Source organism: Gouania willdenowi, chromosome 21, assembly GCF_900634775.1.
Source record: "Gouania willdenowi chromosome 21, fGouWil2.1, whole genome shotgun sequence".
In the NCBI taxonomy this organism is placed as follows: Eukaryota; Metazoa; Chordata; class Actinopteri; order Blenniiformes; family Gobiesocidae; genus Gouania; species Gouania willdenowi.
In genome coordinates, this window is record NC_041064.1 from 21,350,073 (window position 1) to 21,371,864 (window position 21,792).

The 21,792-nt window shown below is 37.1% G+C and overlaps 3 protein-coding genes across 4 annotated transcripts in view; all 3 read left to right on the forward strand.

Annotated features, from left to right (window-relative positions):
* The first annotated feature begins 3,818 nt into the window (after positions 1–3,818).
* Positions 3,819–4,739, forward strand: LOC114455155 (olfactory receptor 11H2-like). The gene has a single exon (XM_028436207.1). The coding sequence runs from the start codon at positions 3,819–3,821 to the stop codon at positions 4,737–4,739; it is 921 nt and encodes a 306-aa protein (XP_028292008.1).
* A 2,823-nt stretch (positions 4,740–7,562) lies between these two features.
* On the forward strand, positions 7,563–10,773 carry LOC114455501 (uncharacterized). The gene is made up of 2 exons (XM_028436776.1): positions 7,563–7,768; positions 9,677–10,773. The coding sequence occupies exons 1-2, from the start codon at positions 7,740–7,742 to the stop codon at positions 10,362–10,364; spliced, it is 717 nt and encodes a 238-aa protein (XP_028292577.1). The 5' UTR covers positions 7,563–7,739; the 3' UTR covers positions 10,365–10,773.
* Positions 10,774–15,235: 4,462 nt separating this feature from the next.
* itgav (integrin, alpha V) overlaps positions 15,236–21,792 on the forward strand; it is a 51,500-nt gene continuing 44,943 nt past the window's right edge. Inside the window, exons 1-2 of one of the 2 annotated variants that reach the window (XM_028435677.1) lie at positions 15,236–15,255; positions 20,820–21,107. In XM_028435677.1, coding sequence (XP_028291478.1) covers positions 20,941–21,107 — 167 coding nt within the window. In that variant the 5' untranslated portion in view covers positions 15,236–15,255; positions 20,820–20,940. Of the gene's footprint in view, positions 15,256–20,566; positions 21,108–21,792 lie in introns of those variants that run through there. The other variant, XM_028435676.1, reaches the window with a different exon arrangement.

Here is a 21,792-nt window from a genome sequence, read left to right on the forward strand (position 1 = left end):
GCACAAGCCAGGTAGAGGGATGAGCACAAACCAGGAAGGAGCGAGAAACACTTGATGTTGTGCTGCCTTGCCATGCTGGGGTACCAAGACCCTTGTTTGCCATGTTGCTGTGTTATGCTGCCATCTTGGGCAAAAGTCAGGTACTGCGATTTGTCAACGTCATTTGGACAAAGTCGCGAGACAACACTAAAGTCGATTAGCCGACTCGTCTACTAGTTTGTTCAACCCCTAATCTGCACATTATCTGTATCTTATAGTCTATTTTATAGTACCTATTGCTTAAGAATGGAATGGCAAGAAGAGCTTTAAAGTAATTAAATGAAACGTGTACAGTAGGTGGCGATATGCACCTATCCAAGTTGGTTGCAACACGTCAATAACCAAGAAAAAAGAAGAAGATATTGCATGATACTCCTCTTGGATTGAACATATGGACAGGTGGCTGGGAAAAACACAGATAGGTTAAAGCTGATATCCGGAGTTTCTGAGAAATCAATGTTTATGTACTGTATCATTCTTTTGAAGTGCGAAAAAATGCCCAACTAATTTTTTACCATGGTCTACTGCCGGTGGTCATTCATATACATTAATGTATATAAGTCCCACCTTCGTCCTATAGACCCCTATACAAATGCAAGAAAGCGCCGACTTCGCCCAGCCAATAGGCTTCGACTTCCAGGAGCGCACCACTGTCAATCAAAGTGAATGCGCATGCATCGTCACAACAGCAAACAGGCATCACTGAGCAGCATCATGGAGGAGCGCTCTGAAACTCTACTTACTCATTCCACAATTGCCAATGTATAAAGCTTCTACTGAAAGAGAAAAGAAAAGTCCAGGTACAAAGCTTGTGGATAAACGTCTTCGTGACCGCAACAGAATTTATGTGACTTTGTTATGTTTTGCAATGTGCGTGCACAAACATGGAGGCGTAGCTTCTGATTGGCCGAGGCAGGGGAGGAAGTAGAGCTGTTGAGGGCAGGACATCGAGTTGTTTTCTCAAAAACTCCGGAGAGCAGCTTTAAGTAGCTCAGCCAGAGCCCTCGCCACATACAGAAGTACACCAACACCAATAAGTATCTATGAAATGATGAATGGTGTGCAATGTTGAGCTCAGTGGTGTACAACAGTGCTCCACACATTCTTCACAATCCACACAACAAACAGGATCTTCTAAAGGCTCAAATATACTCGGGCGCATACCCACAGAGTCCACGCGGATTCCTCGGGAAGTACGCAGAGCCAATTAAATGCAAAGCTCAGATTTTATGACCGCGTAGACTTCTCCGCGTAGTTGGTGTCACACAAAACACTGCTCGGCATTGTATTGACCCGCATTAATTGTAACACCGACCTGCGTATTTCACTTGCCTGGTGAAACAGAGCAGGAAAGATGAACATGAGCTTAGAAGAGAGACTGGCAGACGAGCTACGACAGTAGCGACACCTTTAAAACACGTCCCAGTAGTACAAGGACTACAAAGAAGCGCTAACAATCATGGGACATATAGGATTTTAATGTTTGAGCCTTTAGAATGGACAGCTCATTTTCAAAATGAAATGATTGGTCAGGAGGCGGTGCTTTGTTCTGCATAAGATACCCTGGTGACTTACCCCAGTAAGAAGTAAACCAGCAGACTCCGAATAAATCCCGGAAGTTAAGACGAAATCCAGCTTTGTAGTACAGGGTTTTAGTGTTTTAGTCAAGTTTTTGCCTTCTTCAATGAGTATAATAACGGACAAATAATATGTAAGATATGCTCAGAGTATGCCTGTGAGACAGTTGTCAGTTAGAAATAGTCGCAGAAATATGAATAAATCACATCTGGTGACGCTACAGAGCTCCAGGTCCGTTTCTCTGTCTCTGCCTCTGAAACTTTGACAATAAACCCTGTTTGCATCCGATTGGCGACTTCTCATTTTTGGCTCTGAGTTTGTTTACAAAAATAAAAAAATGAAAAAAATCTCACAACAGTTGCTTCCAGCAAACAGCTCTGTAACACTTGTAAGCACACATCCACTCCCTGTGTTCACTCTTATTTTCATAGTATCGGAGCATTGGGATTTCCCCCCCTAAAATTCTCTCATGTCATTACACTGGCGCAGCAGATTTCACTGTTCATGCACACTAGTAGTAACGTACATTATACAAGCAGCACAACTAAAGGAACTTCACCTCGTCCTTCGTATGCTTCATTCACACCGGACACGGCGCAAAATGTTTGCATAGCCAGATTACATACAAAATCAATGGGAAGATGGAAAAAGAGGCAAATTCATCTCCTGTTGGTCCGCACAGTTTGACTCACGTGGCAAGAGGCCACAACCCAGCAAGACCGCACATCCCCAGATGGTGCATGAACAACAGCCCAGGCCCCGCCCCCCAGCGGACAGCGCAAGCCACAGGTTAAACAAACTAACTTAAAAAAATCACTCTTCATGCACAATAGTAGTAACGTACATTATACAAACAGCACAACTAAAGGAACTTCACCTCATCCTTTGTATGCTTCATTCACACCGGACACGGCGCAAAATGTTTGCATAGCCAGATTACATACAAAGTCAATGGGAAGATGGTCAGATTTCCACTGGATGCGTAACTACTCCGTATTGTCATATTGTATTCTGTCAGTGCACTACTTCCTGTCCCACACAAGCTTATCGTTGCTGAATTAATGCGTCATTGCTCCGAAGTTCATCAAAAATAGAAGGTCTGCGTATCTGTTGCGGAGGGCTTCAAACTGAAAGAGCAGTTAAGCAGCAGTGATGGACCGCATACGCATGAGTTAAAAACTAACACATTGACTAGAATGGAAACATATCAGCTGCGTTAGTGTTACGCATCCAGTGGAAATTGGGGGTAACCCCTTCTTCAGTGCTTCATTTGTAAATCATCAGGTCCCAGAACAAACGTTGGGTGTTGTTCCAGCAGTAAGAGAGAGACAAAAATGTCATGGAAAATATTTTTTTAAAGGGCCTTTTGCTAACTTAATAGGCCAAAAATATCACATGAACACAAAAAAACAATTAACCTAAATGTTTTAATAAAAGAATGATGAATCAGCGTTAAAGAAGCAAGGACAATTGCCCTTTAAGGAGCGCATCCGTTTCTATCTCATGAGTGACACTTGTCAAATCTACCATGTTTCAGCACCAAACACAGCGAAAAATCACCGCTAATTTAGCCACAAAGGTCACAAAACTTTCAGATCACAAGAACCCACAAATACAAAATATCTGCAAACTTTTACAGCCATCATAGTCATAACTCCTCCACAGTGATGATGTCATCAGTCCTACCTTTACAGTGATGACATCACATATGAAAACACAATAGTTATCACTCTAACATTTCACAACAAACCTCACCGTCCCTGACGTCCCACCTTCAAACAAAACCTAATTTGGCCATTCATGAAAAATCTACTTAACCTCCCACTTTTCTACAGCAATACATACTTCCTATAGGCACTGCACTAGAAATATTTAAAAATGGTATCAAAATACCTACAATGAAATAAGTGCCGGTCAAAATCTGGGAGGTGCCGGATCTTGCTGCTGCAAGATTTGGTCCAAATGAAGCTCTGCCTTTCTTTAACCTTGTAAATTGTTACTGAGGTTAATGAGATCCTTGGAGAGAAAGGAAATGCTATATAACAACTTTGCTCCAACTTAATCCCTCTGTCTGACCGACATAGATGATGAGAACCTGAGGTAATTTGGAGGACTGGTATGTCAGGTGTTGCACTTTAAACCTAATCATTTGTTCTTGTTACAGGTCAAGAGACAAATCTGTGATTGGTCACAATTGTGAGATGGGTGAGGAATTCAATGAGACATATATAACACTTGGGGGCTTTGAAGGCATGGAAAACTATAGATATCTTTATTTTACCCTCCTGTTGACACTGTGCATTTTATCAATTTGCAGTAATGCTATTATCGTGTATATTATCTGGGCACATCAAAACCTTCATGAGTCTATGTACATTTTCATTGCAGCTTTATCAGTAAACTCACTTTTAGTCAGTATAAACATTTACCCAAAACTTCTGATTGATTTTCTATCTGAGAAACAAACCGTATCCTATTCAGTCTGCCTTCTTCAGTACTTCCTATATTACTGTTTAGGTATTGTAGACTTATTACTATTGGCAGCCATGGCCTTTGACAGGTATGTGTCCATATGTAAGCCTCTGGTATATCCAAACATCATGACTAACAGGACTGTGGTTGTTGTACTAGTTTTTGCCTGGTTTATGCCTGCTTCTCAACTGTCAGTGTCCACTGTGTTGAGTGCTAAGCAGAAAGTCTGTCATTTTGTTATAAAAGGATTTTTCTGTACCAACTCTATCTTTAAGCTACACTGTGTGAACTCAAAAGTGATATCAGTATTTGGTTTGGTGTCTTGCATGTTTATATTGGGTATTTGTCCTGTGTTTTTTGTTTTATTCACATATGCTAGAATACTTTTCATTGTCTACAAAAGCAGTAACGATGTGAGACAAAAAGCTGCAGAGACGTGTTTACCTCATCTGCTGGTTTTATTGTGTTTTACTGCTTTAGGTACATATGATGTCGTTTTCGCTCGATTCGACGACAACTTTCCCAAAATTGTGCACTTAATCATGACTTTACAGGTTGTTTTATATAATCCTCTCTTTAATCCAATTATTTATGGTTTCAAAATGAAAGAAATATTTAAACACCTTAAGAAGTTGTTTGGTTGTACATAACAAAGGTGAAATAGTTAAATTTCTATTGAACAAACACTCCTATCTTTTTTTTGTTAGTGTTCATCAAATGTAAGAAAAAAAAAAAAAAAGTCTTCATCAAATGTACAAATAAATCAATTTCACTGATAATTTACTATATACAGTACGTGTCATAGTCATTACTATGTATAGGACCACAGGATAGAAACACACACACACACATTTAGCTCACTTTCCTCAAATTTTTCAATTTTGCTTTCATTTGAGACAAATTCATGTAAAACTGCAAGTTCTATATCATTGGTAAAAATGTGTAAACGTGAAAAATCAATCTAAATGTTAAAACTAAATGTTAAATCGCTCGCTACCCCACCACTGACTGAGGCTCAGTCAGTGGTGGGGTGTGTGAAGTGTGGGTTTTAGATTCAGATTTAACATTAGGATTTAATATTTACATTCAGATTTAATATTTACATTTAGATTAGTTTTCCATCGGTACACTTTTTTTAACAATGATATAGAACATGCTGTTTTCATGAATTTCTGTCTCAAATAAAAGAAAAAAATTGCTAAATGTGAGGAAAGTCAGCTAAATGTTATTATGGCTATGAAAAAGTGATTGAGTATTCACATCCGGCACCCCATACCTAACTGGGGTGAATAGTTGGATGTGTGGGGTGCACACACTGCACATGAGGCCTACACACACACACACACACACACACACACACACACACACACACACACACACACACACACACAGTTTATTGTAATATGAAAGATTTGTCTTTTGTCTTGAATGTTGCAAAGCAAAGTTAATTAAAATAACCTGCTGTGTCCTTAAGCTGCTGTGTGTCATTATTCCTTACTGACAATATTTGTTCTTTTTTTTCCCTTTGGTTATATTTGCCAAAAATGTGTTTGTAATATACATGTAAAAATGTAATAGCCAAGCTTTCGGTCAGAGGTTCTTCATCTGGGTAACAAAAAGCATGGGTACAATGAACAGGCTTATCTAATAAAGGCAATCAGTCACATGTTTGCTACACCACTATTGATCATGTGGGAGATGTAGTTCAGAAGTAGAATGAGGAGTTTGTTGTGAGAAAAATAATTATATACACAAATATATAAACAGTGTGAGAACAAATACTTGGCATGAAAGGATGAGGACACTGCATACACATCAGGCAGACGATCAATATGCAGTGTCTAAAACCATGGCTAATCTACAAGAATCCATATTATATTAAATCATATCAAAATCTATATTTAAGCTCTTTGGGTGTTGAGAGTCTAGTGTGTGAATCCAAAATAGTTATTTTTGTCAGTGTCTCATCCTCTTGACAACTGTACATGCTGAATTCCCTGGAAATGACAGAAGAGATAAGGTGTGAAACAGCATTAAATTACTGGCCACTGGTTACAAGTAGTTAGGATTGGAACATCTGATGGAGCTTTTATGTTCACTGATTCTCTTGACAATAAACCAACAATCATTCTGTGTACAAGCAGTCAGATAGTGGGGAAGGCTTGATTGGGAACGGACCACACCTTGATCATTTCCAAATCTTGAAAAAGTCCATATTTTGTAAACGAGGTCTTAAATGATATATGTTCATTTTCCGCTTCCTTTGTCACTCCCTTTTTATTTAATTAGTTAGTTCAACAAACTAACTTAAAAAAAATAAAAAATCTGAAAAACTCAAATCAAATAAAAACAAATTACATTTCAAAAAGTATAATGACCCTGACACACACTCATTCACTCCATTGTATATACTACATTTGTTCTGGCTTGTTTATGGGTTCTGGGACTGTTTACACACTTCTTAAAGAGACAACGTTCTGAATGTGGTTTAGCAACACTACAGTATTAAATCATACATTTCAGCCTTAATGAAGGGAAAAGTCAAAAGTGACACAAAATGTTGATATTGTGCTGCTAGTGATTAATAAAAGGCTTTTTGTGACATTTTTATACACTGACTTTCACCCATTATTGTTTCTCTTGTAAAACTATATTGAAAAATAAAATAAAAATAAGTTTATATCATCTATCACCATTTTGAGGAAAAATATAGAGATATGAATATTGGTCTATGTCACCCAGACCTAATGTAAACAAAGCAGTAATGTTTTATCTTGTAAAGCATGTAATTGTCCAAACTGTGGGAAATGAGGGGTCTGAAACACGGCTTAAAGTAGGATTTTATTAACATGAGTGTTACCTCAACAAAAAAATTAAAATAAAAAAATCACTGCTGCCTTGTTATGTAGCAAGTGTTGCTAATGCTACACTTCTTTAGTTAAACTAAGTAAAAAGGCTGTGTCACTGAAAATAACTTGTTGACATTTTTGTTTGATTTAAATTGTACATAGAACCAGTTTGATAAATTGCTTACATCATTTTTTATTATCTTGTATCCAATTTTTGCATTTAGGGCAATATTTAAAGTTGGTGAAATGGTTTGTTTTATTGATAAATAACTTTAAAATAATCTAAATGGTCTGAATGGAAAAAAAAAAAAAAACAAACAAACAAACAGTGATTGCGATTTTACAAAGAAAAAATTGTAATTTTTTTTTTTTTTCCTTATTGCTCCCCCTCCAAAAAAAAATATTTTTCTTTGTAAAATCGCAATAACTGTTTGTTTGTTTTTTGTTTGTTTGTTTGTTTGTTTGTTTGTTTGTTTGTTTGTTTGTTTGTTTGTTTAAAATGAATTATTTGTCATTTTGTTTTCTGAAATGTTTTGTTTTCCTTTAAACGCAATTGTTGAGCTGAAAAAACTGTGTTGACCAATCAGATGAGAGGTTGGGTTGCCTGGGGAACAAGCCTAACTGTCCATTACTAACAGTCCACTTTTATATTCAGTTGCTCATCATCTCTGTGAGTAACAGCACCATTTTTGTGGAGCTCTTCAAACAAATTTTCTACAACTGTGTTGATCAGACGACATCTTGTGGTGAAACCACATTTCTACCAGTGGAAACAGGAAACTGGACGAACTGGATGAAAAAATGACGGCCCAGCAGCATCAGCTTGAAAGGTAAGACATTTTTTATGAATTCGTTTTTTTTATTCATATTTATTTTTTGGGAGGGGCTAAAATCAAATATTTATAGCTATTTCCTTCTTAATTTTGTAAATATTTATTTAGAAAATGGTCCTGCCTCACTTCCAAATGTTTTGTAGTAGTTTTATGTCAATCAGAAAGACTCCACATGTTGGAGAAATAATGAAAACGTATGGTTTATACCAGTGTTTCTCAAATGGGGGGTACGTGTACCCCTAGGGGGTAGGCAATGGCACTACAGGGAGTACTTGAGAGAGATAGAGTAAAATTAACAATAGAAAGCATTGAAAATATGGGGTTTTATGAGGTGTATTTCTAGTTAAAAATGATCATACTAAATTTTACCGGAAACTCACAAAACGACATTAAAAACACACAAAATATGAGAAAAATATACAAAAGGACAAACAAACACACACACTAAGAGAGAAAATGACTTACTATTACCAGTTAACACACAAAACAACAACAAATACACCAGTGTTTGAAATAACGGCGTTTAAAATAACGGCGTTTGTTTTTCAGTTACAGGGTAATCTAACTAATAACCTTTTTACGCCATTACAACTCCGTTAATGTTAATGAACATTAAATGCGGTGAGTTACATGTATTGATTGAATAAACTGTGATCAGAAAGATCCCCTGGCTTCATATGCAGCTATAGTGAGGAGGTGGGTTAAAAACAAGGTGAGCGATTATGATTGGCTAAGACGGCGTCATGTTTCATGGCAGCCAATCAGAGACAGTGTTTTACACATGTGGCAGCACACACACAACCACTACAGATTTGATGAAGAAGCAGAGATGGCGTTCGTGGAGCATTCCGATGAAAAGTTGTTATTTTTAAGGTGGCGATACAAATACTACTTTAATTTAATTGTGGTCAAAGGCAAGAACGTGCATGTGAAGTGTACTTTATATCCAGGAGTGAAGACTTTGTCCACATCCGCTGTAAGTAACTAGAATTTAATGAAGCACCCCACAATGACACACGATTCTTTTTTTTTTTTTTTTTTTTTTTTAAGTATCGCAAATAGTTACTTTCCTTGTTAATGAGTTACTTTTATTATAGAGTAATTAAGTTACTAACTCAGTTACTTTTTGGATCAAGTAGTGAATAACTATAACTAATATTAATAGTTATAATTACAATATAATATTACTTTTTTAAAGTAACGTTACCAACACTGAAAGACACACAAAATAAGAGAAAAATATAGTGAATAATAAAAAAGAACAGACACACAACAACAAAATAGACACTAAAAAGACACAAAATGATGTCAGAAATGATATTGAATAGTTATTATTAGTTATTAATATTATTATTTTCAGTTCATGTTCTAATCATTAGAACATGAACTGAAAATACAAGGGTCAGTCTTGGTCCCACGTGATGAGGGAGATGATCGTATATGGTAAAATCTATAGAAATAAATCTATTCAGGAGGCACTAAATACTGTTTCATTCTATTTATTTACAAAATGAGATTCTTTCAAATGTGTGTTATCACTCATTGTTTCCATCATTGTGCTTTATAGTTGTTTTTTCACAGACTTCTGAATAAAATGTTGTAGTCGGATAAAAGGGAGTACTTGGATTCAGAAATAAGAGAAAAGGGGTACTTGAGTCTAAAAAGTTTGAGAACCACTGGTTTATACTGTATGAAGTAATGACCTGTAGCCATTGGAGAGAAAAAGAATCTCAGAGCTGACTTTTAATTAGAATCTTCAATCTGAAGTGAGGCTTAACTCGTAACTGGAACTACACACTTCCAGCTAATATGATGATAAAACATGGACAGGCTAAACGACAATGATGAGTACTTTTTTGTATTTATTTTCATGAATCCTAACCTGATTCCATGTCTATGTTACAGATCACAGAGAAAGGACAAAGTGTGGATAATCGGCTCCAGTTACATCCGGCGGGGCGAGGAGGCTGCACTAAAGTTTTTTGGAAATAATTTGGGACTGGATGCCAACGTGCACTGGTTTGGAAAAGGAGGGATGAGGTGGGAAGGAGTTCTGCCTTGTTTTTATGGTCAGCTTTCCACCCAGGGACCCCCTGACATCCTCCTGGTTCACGCCGGAGGAAACAACCTGGGCATAAACAGTGCAAATAGTCTGGCCTACACTATTAAAGAGGACTTTACCAAATTGCACATTAAATTCCCTGCAATGAAGATCATCTTCTCCTCCATTAATGAACGCAGATCCTGGAGGTACGGGAAGCTGTCCCAGATCATCAGGGACAGAAAAACCATCAATCATTTTGTCAAGAGGACGTCTGTCTGTTTCAAAGGAGGCGTTGTTGAACATCCTCTCCTGCGATTCTACAAACGATCACTGTTTATTCCAGACGGAGTTCATTTCTCTGATGAGGGAAACCAATTATTCTTGTCAAGCATCCGCTCCACCCTCCAGAACTTTCTAAAGGAGTCAAAAATACCAACAAGGACCATCTCTGGGGCAACGATGCCAATAAGGACATTCTCAGTGACAAAAAGCAGTACAGCAACCATCTCTGGACATAAAAAGAACATTACACCAATCAGCTGGCCTTAAGCATGAGGAGGAGGAGGAGGAGGAGGGGCTGGTTCTGGTCACCTGGTGGTACCCCCACCCCTTTTCTACAATACTGCTTATCTACTGCCCACCCACATCTATGAGGTGCCAAGTGTAAAAATGACCCATTATTGTTTTTCTTGTAAAACTATTGAAAAAAATAATAATAATGGAATTTATATCACCTATTGCCATATTGAGGAAAATGAAACAGATGAATATTGGTCCATATCACACAGGCCTATTGTAACCAAAGCAGTAACATTTCATCTTGTAAAGAATATGATTGTATAAACTGTGTGAAATGAGGCGTTCAAACACTGCTTAAAGTAGGATTTTATTAATATGATTGTGTTTCCTCAATAACAAATATAAATCACTAGACTGATATGCTGCCTTGTTATGTAGCAAGTGTTGCTAATGCTACACCACTTTAGTTAAACAAAGTAAAAAGACTGGGACTAAAATAACTTGTTTTGTAATTACCTTTCATTCCTTTTTTTCATTTAGGGCGATGATTTTAAGAAGGTTTTATTAAAATAACTTTAAAATAGTCTAAATGATTTGAGTGAAAAAAAATCGTTATAAAATCGTGATTTCACAAAGAAAAAATCGTGATATAATATTTTTCCCATATCGCCCACCCCTATGTTAAATCTAAATGTTATATATCATATCTAAATGCTTAATCTTATATCTAAATATTAAATCTAAATCTAAATGTTGAACCTAAATATTTCGCACATATGCTAATTTACCCCGCCCCTTGTAACCTCAACCATTACACAAGCAGAGAGACACACAGCCGCTCCCACACACCCTTTCACCAATGCCTGTCTGGGTGATATGCACTCGATCTCCACCGCCGGGAGAGAACCAGCCATACATATCACCCAGGCAGGCATCGGTGAAGAGGCGGGTGGGAGCAGCTGTGTGTGTTTCTGCTTGTGTATTGGTTGAGGTTCCAAGGGGTGGGGTCAATTAGCATATGTGTGAAACATTTAGGTTAAGGTTAGAGTAGTAGTTAGAGCGGGCGGTGTTCAGGGAAGTTTTGCATAGTTCAAGGTGATCGGAGTAGGCTTGGAGATGGACTGTTAAACCGTTTTTTTTGTGGAGACGTTCAAGTTGGCGTTTGTGGGTTTTTGGTTTTCTGAGGTCGGGGGTGTACCAGGGGGCAGTGTGTGTAAATGAGACTAATTTGGTTTTGGAGGGGGCAAGTTGGGCGAGGCCCAACTTGGGGGGGGCAGACAGAAGGTTAAGAAGAGAAGTGGAAAAATCATGAGGAGAGATGGATTTCAGGTTTCTAAAACAAATGGTTTGCTTGTCGTTGGGGTGGAGGGTGGGGAGGGGGAGGGGGAGGTCTATGGTGATAGCCAGATGATCGGAGATGCAGAGGTCAGTACTAGAAAGTTGCTGGATGGTGAGACCGGTGGAGCAGTCTAAATCTAGGGTGTGGCCATGGGTGTGTGAGGGGAAGTTGACTTGCTGAGTGAAGTTGTGGCAGTCCAGTAGAGCAAGGGATTCAGAATGACTGAAAGGATGTTGTGGATATGGTGCTGATGTTGAGGGCTTTTTTATGGACTGAGGCTACGCCACCGCCCCGGCCAGTGAGACGGGGCTGTTCAATGTAAGTGTAAGTGGTCTAGTGAGAAATAGTCCAGAGGTTTATGACAGGTTTCAGTGATGCAGAGGAAGTCCAGGTTATTGTCTGTTATGAATTCATGTAGGATGAGTGCTTCATTGTTCAGTGAACGGGTGTTAAGGAGAGCTAGTTTCAGTATTTTCAGCGTTGAGGGTGGCTGTGAGGAACGAGGGAGTGAACGGAGGATTGGATTGGGCCGTTTTATGCGTTTAGTGTCATTTTTGTAGGGTTTAGGGGGCCTGGCTGTGATTATGGACTGAATGGGAAAGGTGTGAGCAGAGGAATGTAGTAACGGGTGGAGCCTGTAGGGGGAGCTGTGGCAGGAAGAGGCACTTTGGTGGGGCAAAGTAGAGTAAGGTGAAGGAGACGTTGTGTGTTTTGTAAATAGTCAGTCGTGGGAAATGCTGGACGGCGTGCTGAAGATTGGCTGTTAAAATACTACTGCCCAGTTAGTTAGATTTAACATATGCTATTTACATTTAGATTTAGACATTTAGATTTAGATTTAATATTTAGATTTAGATTTAATATTTAGATTTAATATTTAAATTTAGATTTAATATTTAGATTTAGATTTAATATTTAAATTTAGATTTCATATTTAGATTTAGATTTAATATTTAGATTTAGATTTAATTTTTAGATTTAATATTTAGATTTAGATTTAATTTTTAGATTTAGATTTAATTTTTAGATTTAATATTTAGATTTAAATTTAATATTTAGATTTAAATTTAATATTTAAATTTAGATTTAATATTTAGATTTAGAATTAATATTTAGATTTAAGATTTAGATTTAATATTTAGATTTAGATTTAACATTTAGATATAAGATTTTGCGAGTCAACTAGTCTGGAACACTCGGATGGACTATCCTTCTATCCTATTCTGTTTGTCCCTCTGTTCATTAACCCAACCAGTTGAAGTGGATGGCTGCCACCTCTGAACCTGGTTCCGCTGGAGATTTCTTCCTATAAAAAAAGGGAGTTTTTTCTTCCCACTGTCGCTAAATGCTTGTTCATGTGGATCTTGTTGGGTTCTTTCTTCTTTTTTACTATGGACATTATATTTTGTTCGGCGCTTTGAGATGACTTTGTTGTATTTTGCGCTATATAAATAAAGTTAAAGTTAAGGTTGAGTTGAATTGAATTTAGATATAGATTTAACATTTAGATATAACATATACCATTTAGATTTAAATATTTAGATTTAATGCTTTTTTTTTTACCTCTAAGTGGTTAAATGTAGGAACGTGCTAAATATGAGAAAAGTGAGATAAATAATGAAAATGTGTTAGCTACAACTTTTATACTACATTTTTACACTTGGTACCCCCATACAAATCTACATAACTTTCATCCCTGAGATACAAGACCTCCATTCCATCTTTTGCTCAACATCTGCACAGAGGGAACTAAACAGAGGGATGACTCTGATGATGAAATCTCTGAGAAAACTTTATTTACATCTCCTTCATTCTCTTTCTTGTGTAAAAAGTTGATTTTCTAAATAGAATTGTTGTTAATAAATATTGTGTAATAAATACAGTTTGTCTTGCTGGTTTTTTTCAGGTTAGTTTTATCTTTTCAATGAATCTTCTATACCCCTTCACCACTTTGTTACTGCAATCATTTTAAAAGGTTGTAAATCTAGTGCATGTCAACTTTAGCTTGAATCAGGGTTGGAGTCAATTACATTTTAAAAATACAATTAGGCATTCAATTATCCATGTTCAAATACAACGCAATTATGATTACGTTGATGGGCATTTTTTCCAATTACAATTAAAATTAGAAGCATATTTTCCGCTGAAATTCAATTACATTTACGTTCTGAATTACTAAAGTTACATTACAATTAATCACAATTACTGAGTCTTTAATAAATAACCCCATAAAACTTTAGTTTTCTGTAACAATCGGTTATGATACCAGGTTGGTTTTGACCCATGTCTTAAGTCAACTGTAGAATACAGTAAAAAATATTGTCTTTTATCTAATTTTCTGTCTCAAATCTTGGTTTCCTTGTTAGGCTTTGTTATTCATGAAAATATTAGCATTAATATTTTTGGTGTGGGCGTCTGAACATTTTTTGTGTCAGTATATAGCCCTAGATTTTCTTTTTTTTTCAATGGTAAAATGATCCTTAGGAGGACAGGTTATGATATGAAACATATTTTAATCATTTTAGCTACATATGTGTAAGCCACAGAACTGTAAAATGCTTCCCCAGTTTTGCGTTTAGTTAAATTGTAAATGACAGTTTTTATACGCCAATTACAATTGCAAAGTCAATTATCTGAACAAGATTTAGTCATTTTTAAGGCTTTTTGAAGCATTTCAATAGTTAACTTATTTTAATGTGAGTTTTATTGCCTTAAGCGTGCGGACTGCTGTGGCCGATATAAACTTCATATCTGTGCGTCTCTCAAGGATTCCTGTTGTGAAGTTGCTCTCAGGCCGCACAGGGTGGCAGACTTCACCTGCAGAGGCTGATTCTCTATCACAGAGTTTTTATGTTTTGTTTTGTGCCATAGCCGATATCCTGCCCACCCACAATGCCATCTGTTATCTTTGACAGTTTTATGTTTCATTTTTCATTACATTATTACTGCTTTAACAGAGTTTGCCCGATCAGAAGATTGTTTGTTTACAGTTTTTTTGGATTGCTTCCACACTAAAAGTAAAAGTAGTACACTATTAGCAAAACCTTACACTCAAAAAGCAAAACATCAGCCCATATTTGCACAACTATAAGCACATTGTCAACCTCACACTTGTTGCAAAACTCTACACACAGTGATTTGCAAAACACTAAACACACTTAACATACAATACACACAAAAATCTTTCATGAAGTCACTTCCTTGCAATACCAAAGCACTGACTTTCAAATGACCACATCGTCCAACCAATTGATTCAACACAGTCATCAGGTGTGCAAACACTTCTTTGCTTAATTGTAGACACACCAATCAGGTGTGAAAGCCCTATAAAAAGCAGCAGGTGAGTTCATCGGTTTTAAGCACAATGGAAAGAGTCAGAGAAAGAGTAGACGACGAGGAGAAAAAGGAATCAACAGAGGAAGAGAAGGAGGCCATGGTGGAGGTGGAGGTGGAGGTGGAGGTGGAGGTGGAGGAAGACAAGAAGGTTCTCAAAGAGGACCGAATCTGACAAATGAGGTCCACACAACACTGGTTGACCACGTTGTCAACCACGGCCTGACGCTGAGGGAGGCTGAACTGCGAGTACAACCAAATCTAAGCCAATATACAATGGCAAGTGTGATGAGAACACTTCGACTGGAAAATAGGTATTGTAAGAATGTCATCGTATCAAAAACATCTGCACGGTTTCAGTAACTGCTCACAGTACTGTAATCTATGCACTTCTGTTACCTTTTCCTGTGAAATTACTTGTATTGTATACTGTTCTTTTGTTTTCTACATAGGATTGAGGGTCGGGAACGACAGGGGGAAGGCCTCCCATGTTCACAGAACAGCAAGAGAGGGAGATAGTAAACATGGTATTGGCCAACAATGCAATAACACTCAATCAGCTCTAAGCTAAAGTTGTCAATGACCACGTCATATTCAACAATGTCCATCAGGTCTTGACATCAACACGGGCACGCATCCAAAAAAAGAACCACATTCAAATGAAGCAAATGTATCGAGTGCCTTCCGAGCGCAATTCTGACAGGGTGAAACAACTGCGGCATGATTATGCAGAGGTATGTATTCACTTTAGCAGTGTGATCATGCATACTGTCTCATAATCTTTTACTGTACTGTAATATGTATACTAGAGCTACACTGAACTACACAATTTTGCCTGATACTGTTCTTCGGAGTTCTACAAATGGTTGGAGAGGAGATCCAACTTCATGTACGCAGATGAGGCTGGATTCAACCTGACGAGAACACAAAGGAGGGGCAGAAACATCATTGGCCAAAGGGCTATAGTCAATGTCCCAGGGCAATGTGGGGGTAATAGAACACGCTGTGCAGCCATTACACAGAATGGGGTCCTCCACCGCCATGCCCATATGGGCCCGTACAACACAGCACTCATACTTGCATTCTTGGACCAATTGCACAACATAATAGCATAAAATTGATCATATGCAATACATTGTTGTCTGGGACAATGTGTTTATCCACCGCTCTGGTTCAGAACCGGTTTCAGCAACATCCACATTTCACCGTCTTATATCTTCCACCATACTCTCCATTCCTCAACCCTATAGAAGAGTTTTTCTCGGCATGGCGGTGGAAGGTATATGACCTCCGTTTCCAGGCTGAGGTACCCCTCATCCAATCCATGGAGGAGGCCTGTGACCAGATGGAGGTAGCAGCAATGCAAGGGTGGATTCGTCATTCAAGACGTTTCTTTCCAAGGTGTCTTGCTAATGACGACATTGCCTGTGATTTAGATGAAATTCTCTGGCCAGATCCAGCTAGACGAAGAGATGGTTTAGTTTTTTTTTTTTTTTTTTTTTTTGTCACATTTTGTTTCAGTATTATGAATCTCCATGTCAACATTATGGGCGTGTTGAGAAATAAATGAGTTTCTTCAGTCTGCAACATTGGTCTTGTGTAGTGTTTGATGAATTTACATTATATTTCAACTTTGATAGTAGCCTACTCTAATCATAGGGAAGTAGAAGTGCTGAAAGTGTTTTAGGTTTATCACAGCAGAGTGTAACCCGTGCAAACAGAGTACAGTAATGTGAAACGTGTGTGTTTCATATGGTTACAAAGTGTGGGTTTTAAAAAGAAGTGTAAAGTTTTTACTAGTGTTTAATTATGCAAAGGATCTGTAGTGTTTTACTAGTTGAGTGTGTGGTTGTGCTATTTGTGTGTAGTGTGTGAAAAACACGAGTCCTGTTTTGAAAATTGTGCTTAAACAATCCAAAAAACTGTAATAATGGCTTTACAAATGATTATCTAAAACCAATCATATGTGGATTTAAAATGAAGGCGATTTCTAATCACCAAGCTTTTCTTCAGAGTTAACGCAATAACTATGTTATGTCAAAATACAATTATATTTCCAAAAGTCAACATGGGTACAATATTACCTATAAAATTATTAAACTGAAAAAAAAAAGCTTAAATTGTTTAGGACAATATTTTTTACATGGCCTATTTTTATTGATTATATTTATATCAAAGAACATATAGAATAGATGGTCATTTGTCCTGATCGATTTGGTTTCTTATCACTTATTTATATTTTTAAGGAAGCTTTTATCTTATATCTATTTTTTTATTTAAATGTTATTTTTCATGTCCATATTAATGCCCTGAGACTTCAGGTATTAAAAGGCTCCAACTTTGAATTTGGCTCATGTGGATTTTATTTAGAAATTGTAATTTTTGTACTATTAAGACACAGATTGATAAATAGATCTATATATAAATATCACCCATGTTTTTGTCCCATATTTGTATGACAGACTGACAGCAGGTCATTACGGGGAGTAACGGTACTTGTGTGAGAAGCGTGTTGTTTTATGTCAGTAAAATGCTTTGACCTCATCTTTGCCTCCTTGAGTCCAAGAGTGTGCAAATAAGGTTGTGAGTGAGTGAAAAATGATGACGATAAACCTATAGTTGCACGATACCTACGGTACCACATTATAACGGTTCCTACTATACTAGAAATTCTACACAACGGTTACAGTCACAAACACGAGACAACACATGGCAGAAGCACCGGGCATCACTAATGTTACTAAAAAATCCAAACTCCAAAAGTCCCATTTGGAGCTAATTTGGCTTTAAACGAAGCAGAGACGATAAAACAATAGGAGATCTACTGTGCAGGCGCTGTCACCAGCTATAGGAGCCAAAGGACTTCCGTATGGACTCAGAGCGACCTTTTTTCTTTATTTCTATTTTATTTTGTTTTAATTTACAGAGATATTTACAATGTACAAACAATATTTACAAATTGTATACACACAAAAGAGAGATCACATCTAATCTCAGAAAATGCATACAAATATAGTTTTCTCAAGGAATCAGTTCCTGTTTATTGTATTTTATCTTCTATGGTTTATTATGTTGGAGAAGAAGCATTATTGTCAAATAGTTTTTTTTTTGTTTCTTTTTCTCTTAAAGACAGTGGATTTGTTATCATAAGTTGATTATTTATATTAGTTAAACATACATTGATGTGCAAAGGAAACCGAATGGTTATTTTTTAAATTTCAACCATGTAAATTTTAACTTCATTTATTTTTTTTAATTGCTTTTATGCTTTTGTTCATGTACTCTCATCATGCACCAAACAACACTATAAGTAATTAATAAGTAGTTCTAACTTGTACAAACACATTGCAGTTCATAATAATAAAAATAATGATAATAATAAAAGGCTTCAGTATCGCAATATTACCCGGAACTGTGATACTTTGTCTGGTATAGTATTGTGGTTACTCATTTTGGTATTGTGACAACTCCAGATAGACCTACAGTATACTCACATCCTTCTAATCGACCATATTAGGTTCAGGTGCAACTCTTCAACCAACTAACAAACTTTACCCATTTTCTTTTACCTTGATTTAATTCTCAAAGTAAGATCCTGCTCTGTGTACGATGCTGAATAAATGTTCTCATTTAGAAAAAATGTTCTCAATCCCCCCCTACACACACACACACACACACACACACGTAAACTGAATTTGATCCCTTCAAAGACATACACTGGTAATGGCCTTACATCTGACCTGTACCTGTAGTTGTGCATTACACAATGTCCATTACACCATCTCCTCTATATAAATACACAGTTATCTCTTCTGTACACTCTTCTACATACAGTTTGTTACCTAAAAATGAACAATATGCTTCTCCACGCATTGTCACTTTTGCAGTAATTCCATGTATTATATCTCTTCCTCTTGGGCTCATAAACACTTCTCTTCCTGTGAAGCTGGAGGGAGTTCTGCCACACATTCTTTAGAGCACACTTCATTGTAGCAGTGATTCAGAGCAGATCATGGCCAAATAAGCCCAAAACTCCCCAGCTCACTGTGTGTGTGTGTGTGTGTGTGTGTGTGTGTGTGTGTGTGTGTGTGTGTGTGTGTGTGTGTGTGTGTGTGTGTGTGTGTGTGTGTGTCTGTGTGTGTGTGTGTGTGTGTGTGTGTGTGTGTGTGTGTGTGTGGAGACATGACTGAGCTGGTTTGGCAAATTACTGGATATGAGATAAGTCACTCGTACATTATAAACCCAAGGAAATCTAAAAAAAGAAAATCATGACTGTTGTACTCAATTATCCATAACTATAATAATACTTGGGGGGGGGGATATTGACATGATGGGTGGATTAGAACATGTGTTTTGATGAATTTCAGTCCCAAAGGATGAATCCTATATTTATTGGGCATTGATAGTGAAATAGTTAACAAAACTAAAAGAAAATGAAGAAAAAATAAATAAATAAATAAATAAAAAGGATGGAATAAAATAAAATGTCTATAAGTGTAATCAAAATGTGCGAAAGTAGCCGTAAACTGTTCCGACCCATGTTTGAAGAAGATTAAACTCAGTTATGCAAATTATTATTTATTTAATTATTTATTTTAATCATCTGTAGATTTACTAGCTTTAGCAAAAAAAAAAAAAAAACAAAAAAAAAAACTAAAAAAAAAAACCTGAAAATATTCCAATTTGCACATATAAAGGCAAAACAACAAGTAAACAAACAATAAAACTTCTTTTTCTTGCAGAGATTAAAGTTCGGTATGACAGCAAATACTTCATGTTGGTTTTCTTCGTTTGTTTAATTAGGAAGTACGACTGTGCCGTCACAATAAAAGTACAAGATGGCTGACATGAAAAAGAAGAAGAAACATTTTCATTTACATTTGTATTTAAAAATACAGTGTTAAAAGTTTACACAAAACTGAAAAACAACCAGTTACAATATTTCATTGTTTACAAAACTTACACCATCAACCAAATTTCTTTTTGACACCAGTTGAAGTTGTTTCACATTTTTTATACAATAGTGCAGGTTTTAATCATTATTTTTTAACAACCTGGTTATGTATTTTTATTTTTTTTAATGTAGATTTTTACATAGATGCTATATTTAACTCCTAGGTTATCAATACATTTTGTAGAAAAAATAAATTCACTGTTTTCCTTCCGTGCAAAGAAGTTAACCTATTGTCCACGTATGGCATACACATAGTTAATCCACTTATAGAAAATCAAAAAACAAACAAAAACTCCATCGCTTACAAGGCTCAAACAATAATATGAATAGTGTTTAAGAGAACATCAATTTTGATGAAAAGAGGAAAGGAAAAGATGTAAAGAAGTGGAATTATAACTACATTAAGAATTTAAAAAATAAAAAAAAAGTGGCACCAATTCAAGGAATATAATCAGATTATCCCATTTTTAAGATTTGTTGCCAATAAGCAAAGCAATAATCTGCCAAACAAAAATATCATTTATCGTGCATTGCCAGCGATCCAACACTACCTTTATTCTGAAGGTACCAGGCGGATGTTAATTATCTGTCCTAACGTAGCCTAACTTGACCAAATCACTGCCTGAGCGGAGCTGACACACTTCCAAACCTCCTGTCCCCCGCAAACACGCACATTCCTCGTTCTCTCCCTGGACTTTCCCCGTGATTTTGTCGTTTCTTTCAGCTTAAATTCGCTCCAGGGGCCGCTTTAGTGAACCGGGCGGAACCCAGGACTGTGTGCCGCCGCCCCGTTCGTCCTTTACGCCGTGAACCGGGATGTGTCTCGGTTGACACTTTCGTGACGGTTTGTTGGGGTGAGTGAGGCTGTGGTTGTTAGCCGTGTTTCAGTGAAGGCACAGACGGTCAGTCGGGCGTTGTACTGACACAGGAACGGACTGGCAGCATCTTGCTGGTCGGTAGAGTCTCCAGTAGAAGCAGCCATGGCGTGGACACGGAGCTCCGGGGCGATGCTCGTCCTGGTCGGGTTGCTCTTCCACAGATCCGCCTCCTTCAACCTGGACGTGGACAAACCCTTGGTGTATTCTGGACCTGAGGGCAGCTACTTTGGTTTCTCAGTGGACTTCTTTAAATCCTCCACTGGCCAAAGGTATGAGCTCCAATAGTCTTCATTGAGATATTTAGTGATGATGATGATGGACAAGCAGTGACAAACTAAGGGACACATGTAGTGTTGGATCAGCCTATTAATACATGTTACACAAACTAACACAATGGGAGACTAGGAAGTATTTACTTGAATTTTAATGAAAAGAATACCGATACATTGGACCTTTAATGTGTGGGGTTTGCATGTTTTCTCTCTGCTTGGGTAGGGTTTCAAAGTTAAAAACATGTAAGAGTTAGTGGTGTATCATCGATCCTATATGCAAGAAGTAGGCCTGGGCAATATATCGAGATTCAAGATATATAGAGATTTTTATTTTGGCGATTTAGAAATGTACAATTAGGGATGTCCCGATACAACTTTTCCGCTTCCGGTATGACACCGATATTGGAGCCTTGAGTATTAACAATGAAGTTGACATGCATTCCAATATAATAAGCAGCATTATTATCCCAGGCCACAAATGTGGAAGGGGGATATAGGTTTGAGCTCTGTCTGTCCGTGCGTCTGTCCGAGTTAAAGGAGACAGCTTTTCTCAGAAATTGTTTAAGACCGGATAACCAAATATGGTGTGTGGCTTCAGGGTATCAATACCTTGATGGAGTTTGAAAATGAGAAGTGCGTAATTATGTCTTCAGGAGTTATTTCCCTTGTTACGTTTTTTTTT

Excerpts from the sequence above, each read along its gene's own strand:
- LOC114455155 (XM_028436207.1), top strand. The coding sequence starts at position 3,819 with ATGGGTGAGGAATTCAATGAGACATATATAACACTTGGGGGCTTTGAA.
- LOC114455501 (XM_028436776.1), top strand. The coding sequence starts at position 7,740 with ATGACGGCCCAGCAGCATCAGCTTGAAAG. Across the intron at positions 7,769-9,676 it reads CAGCAGCATCAGCTTGAAAG|ATCACAGAGAAAGGACAAAG; the intron begins GTAAGACATTTT and ends TCTATGTTACAG.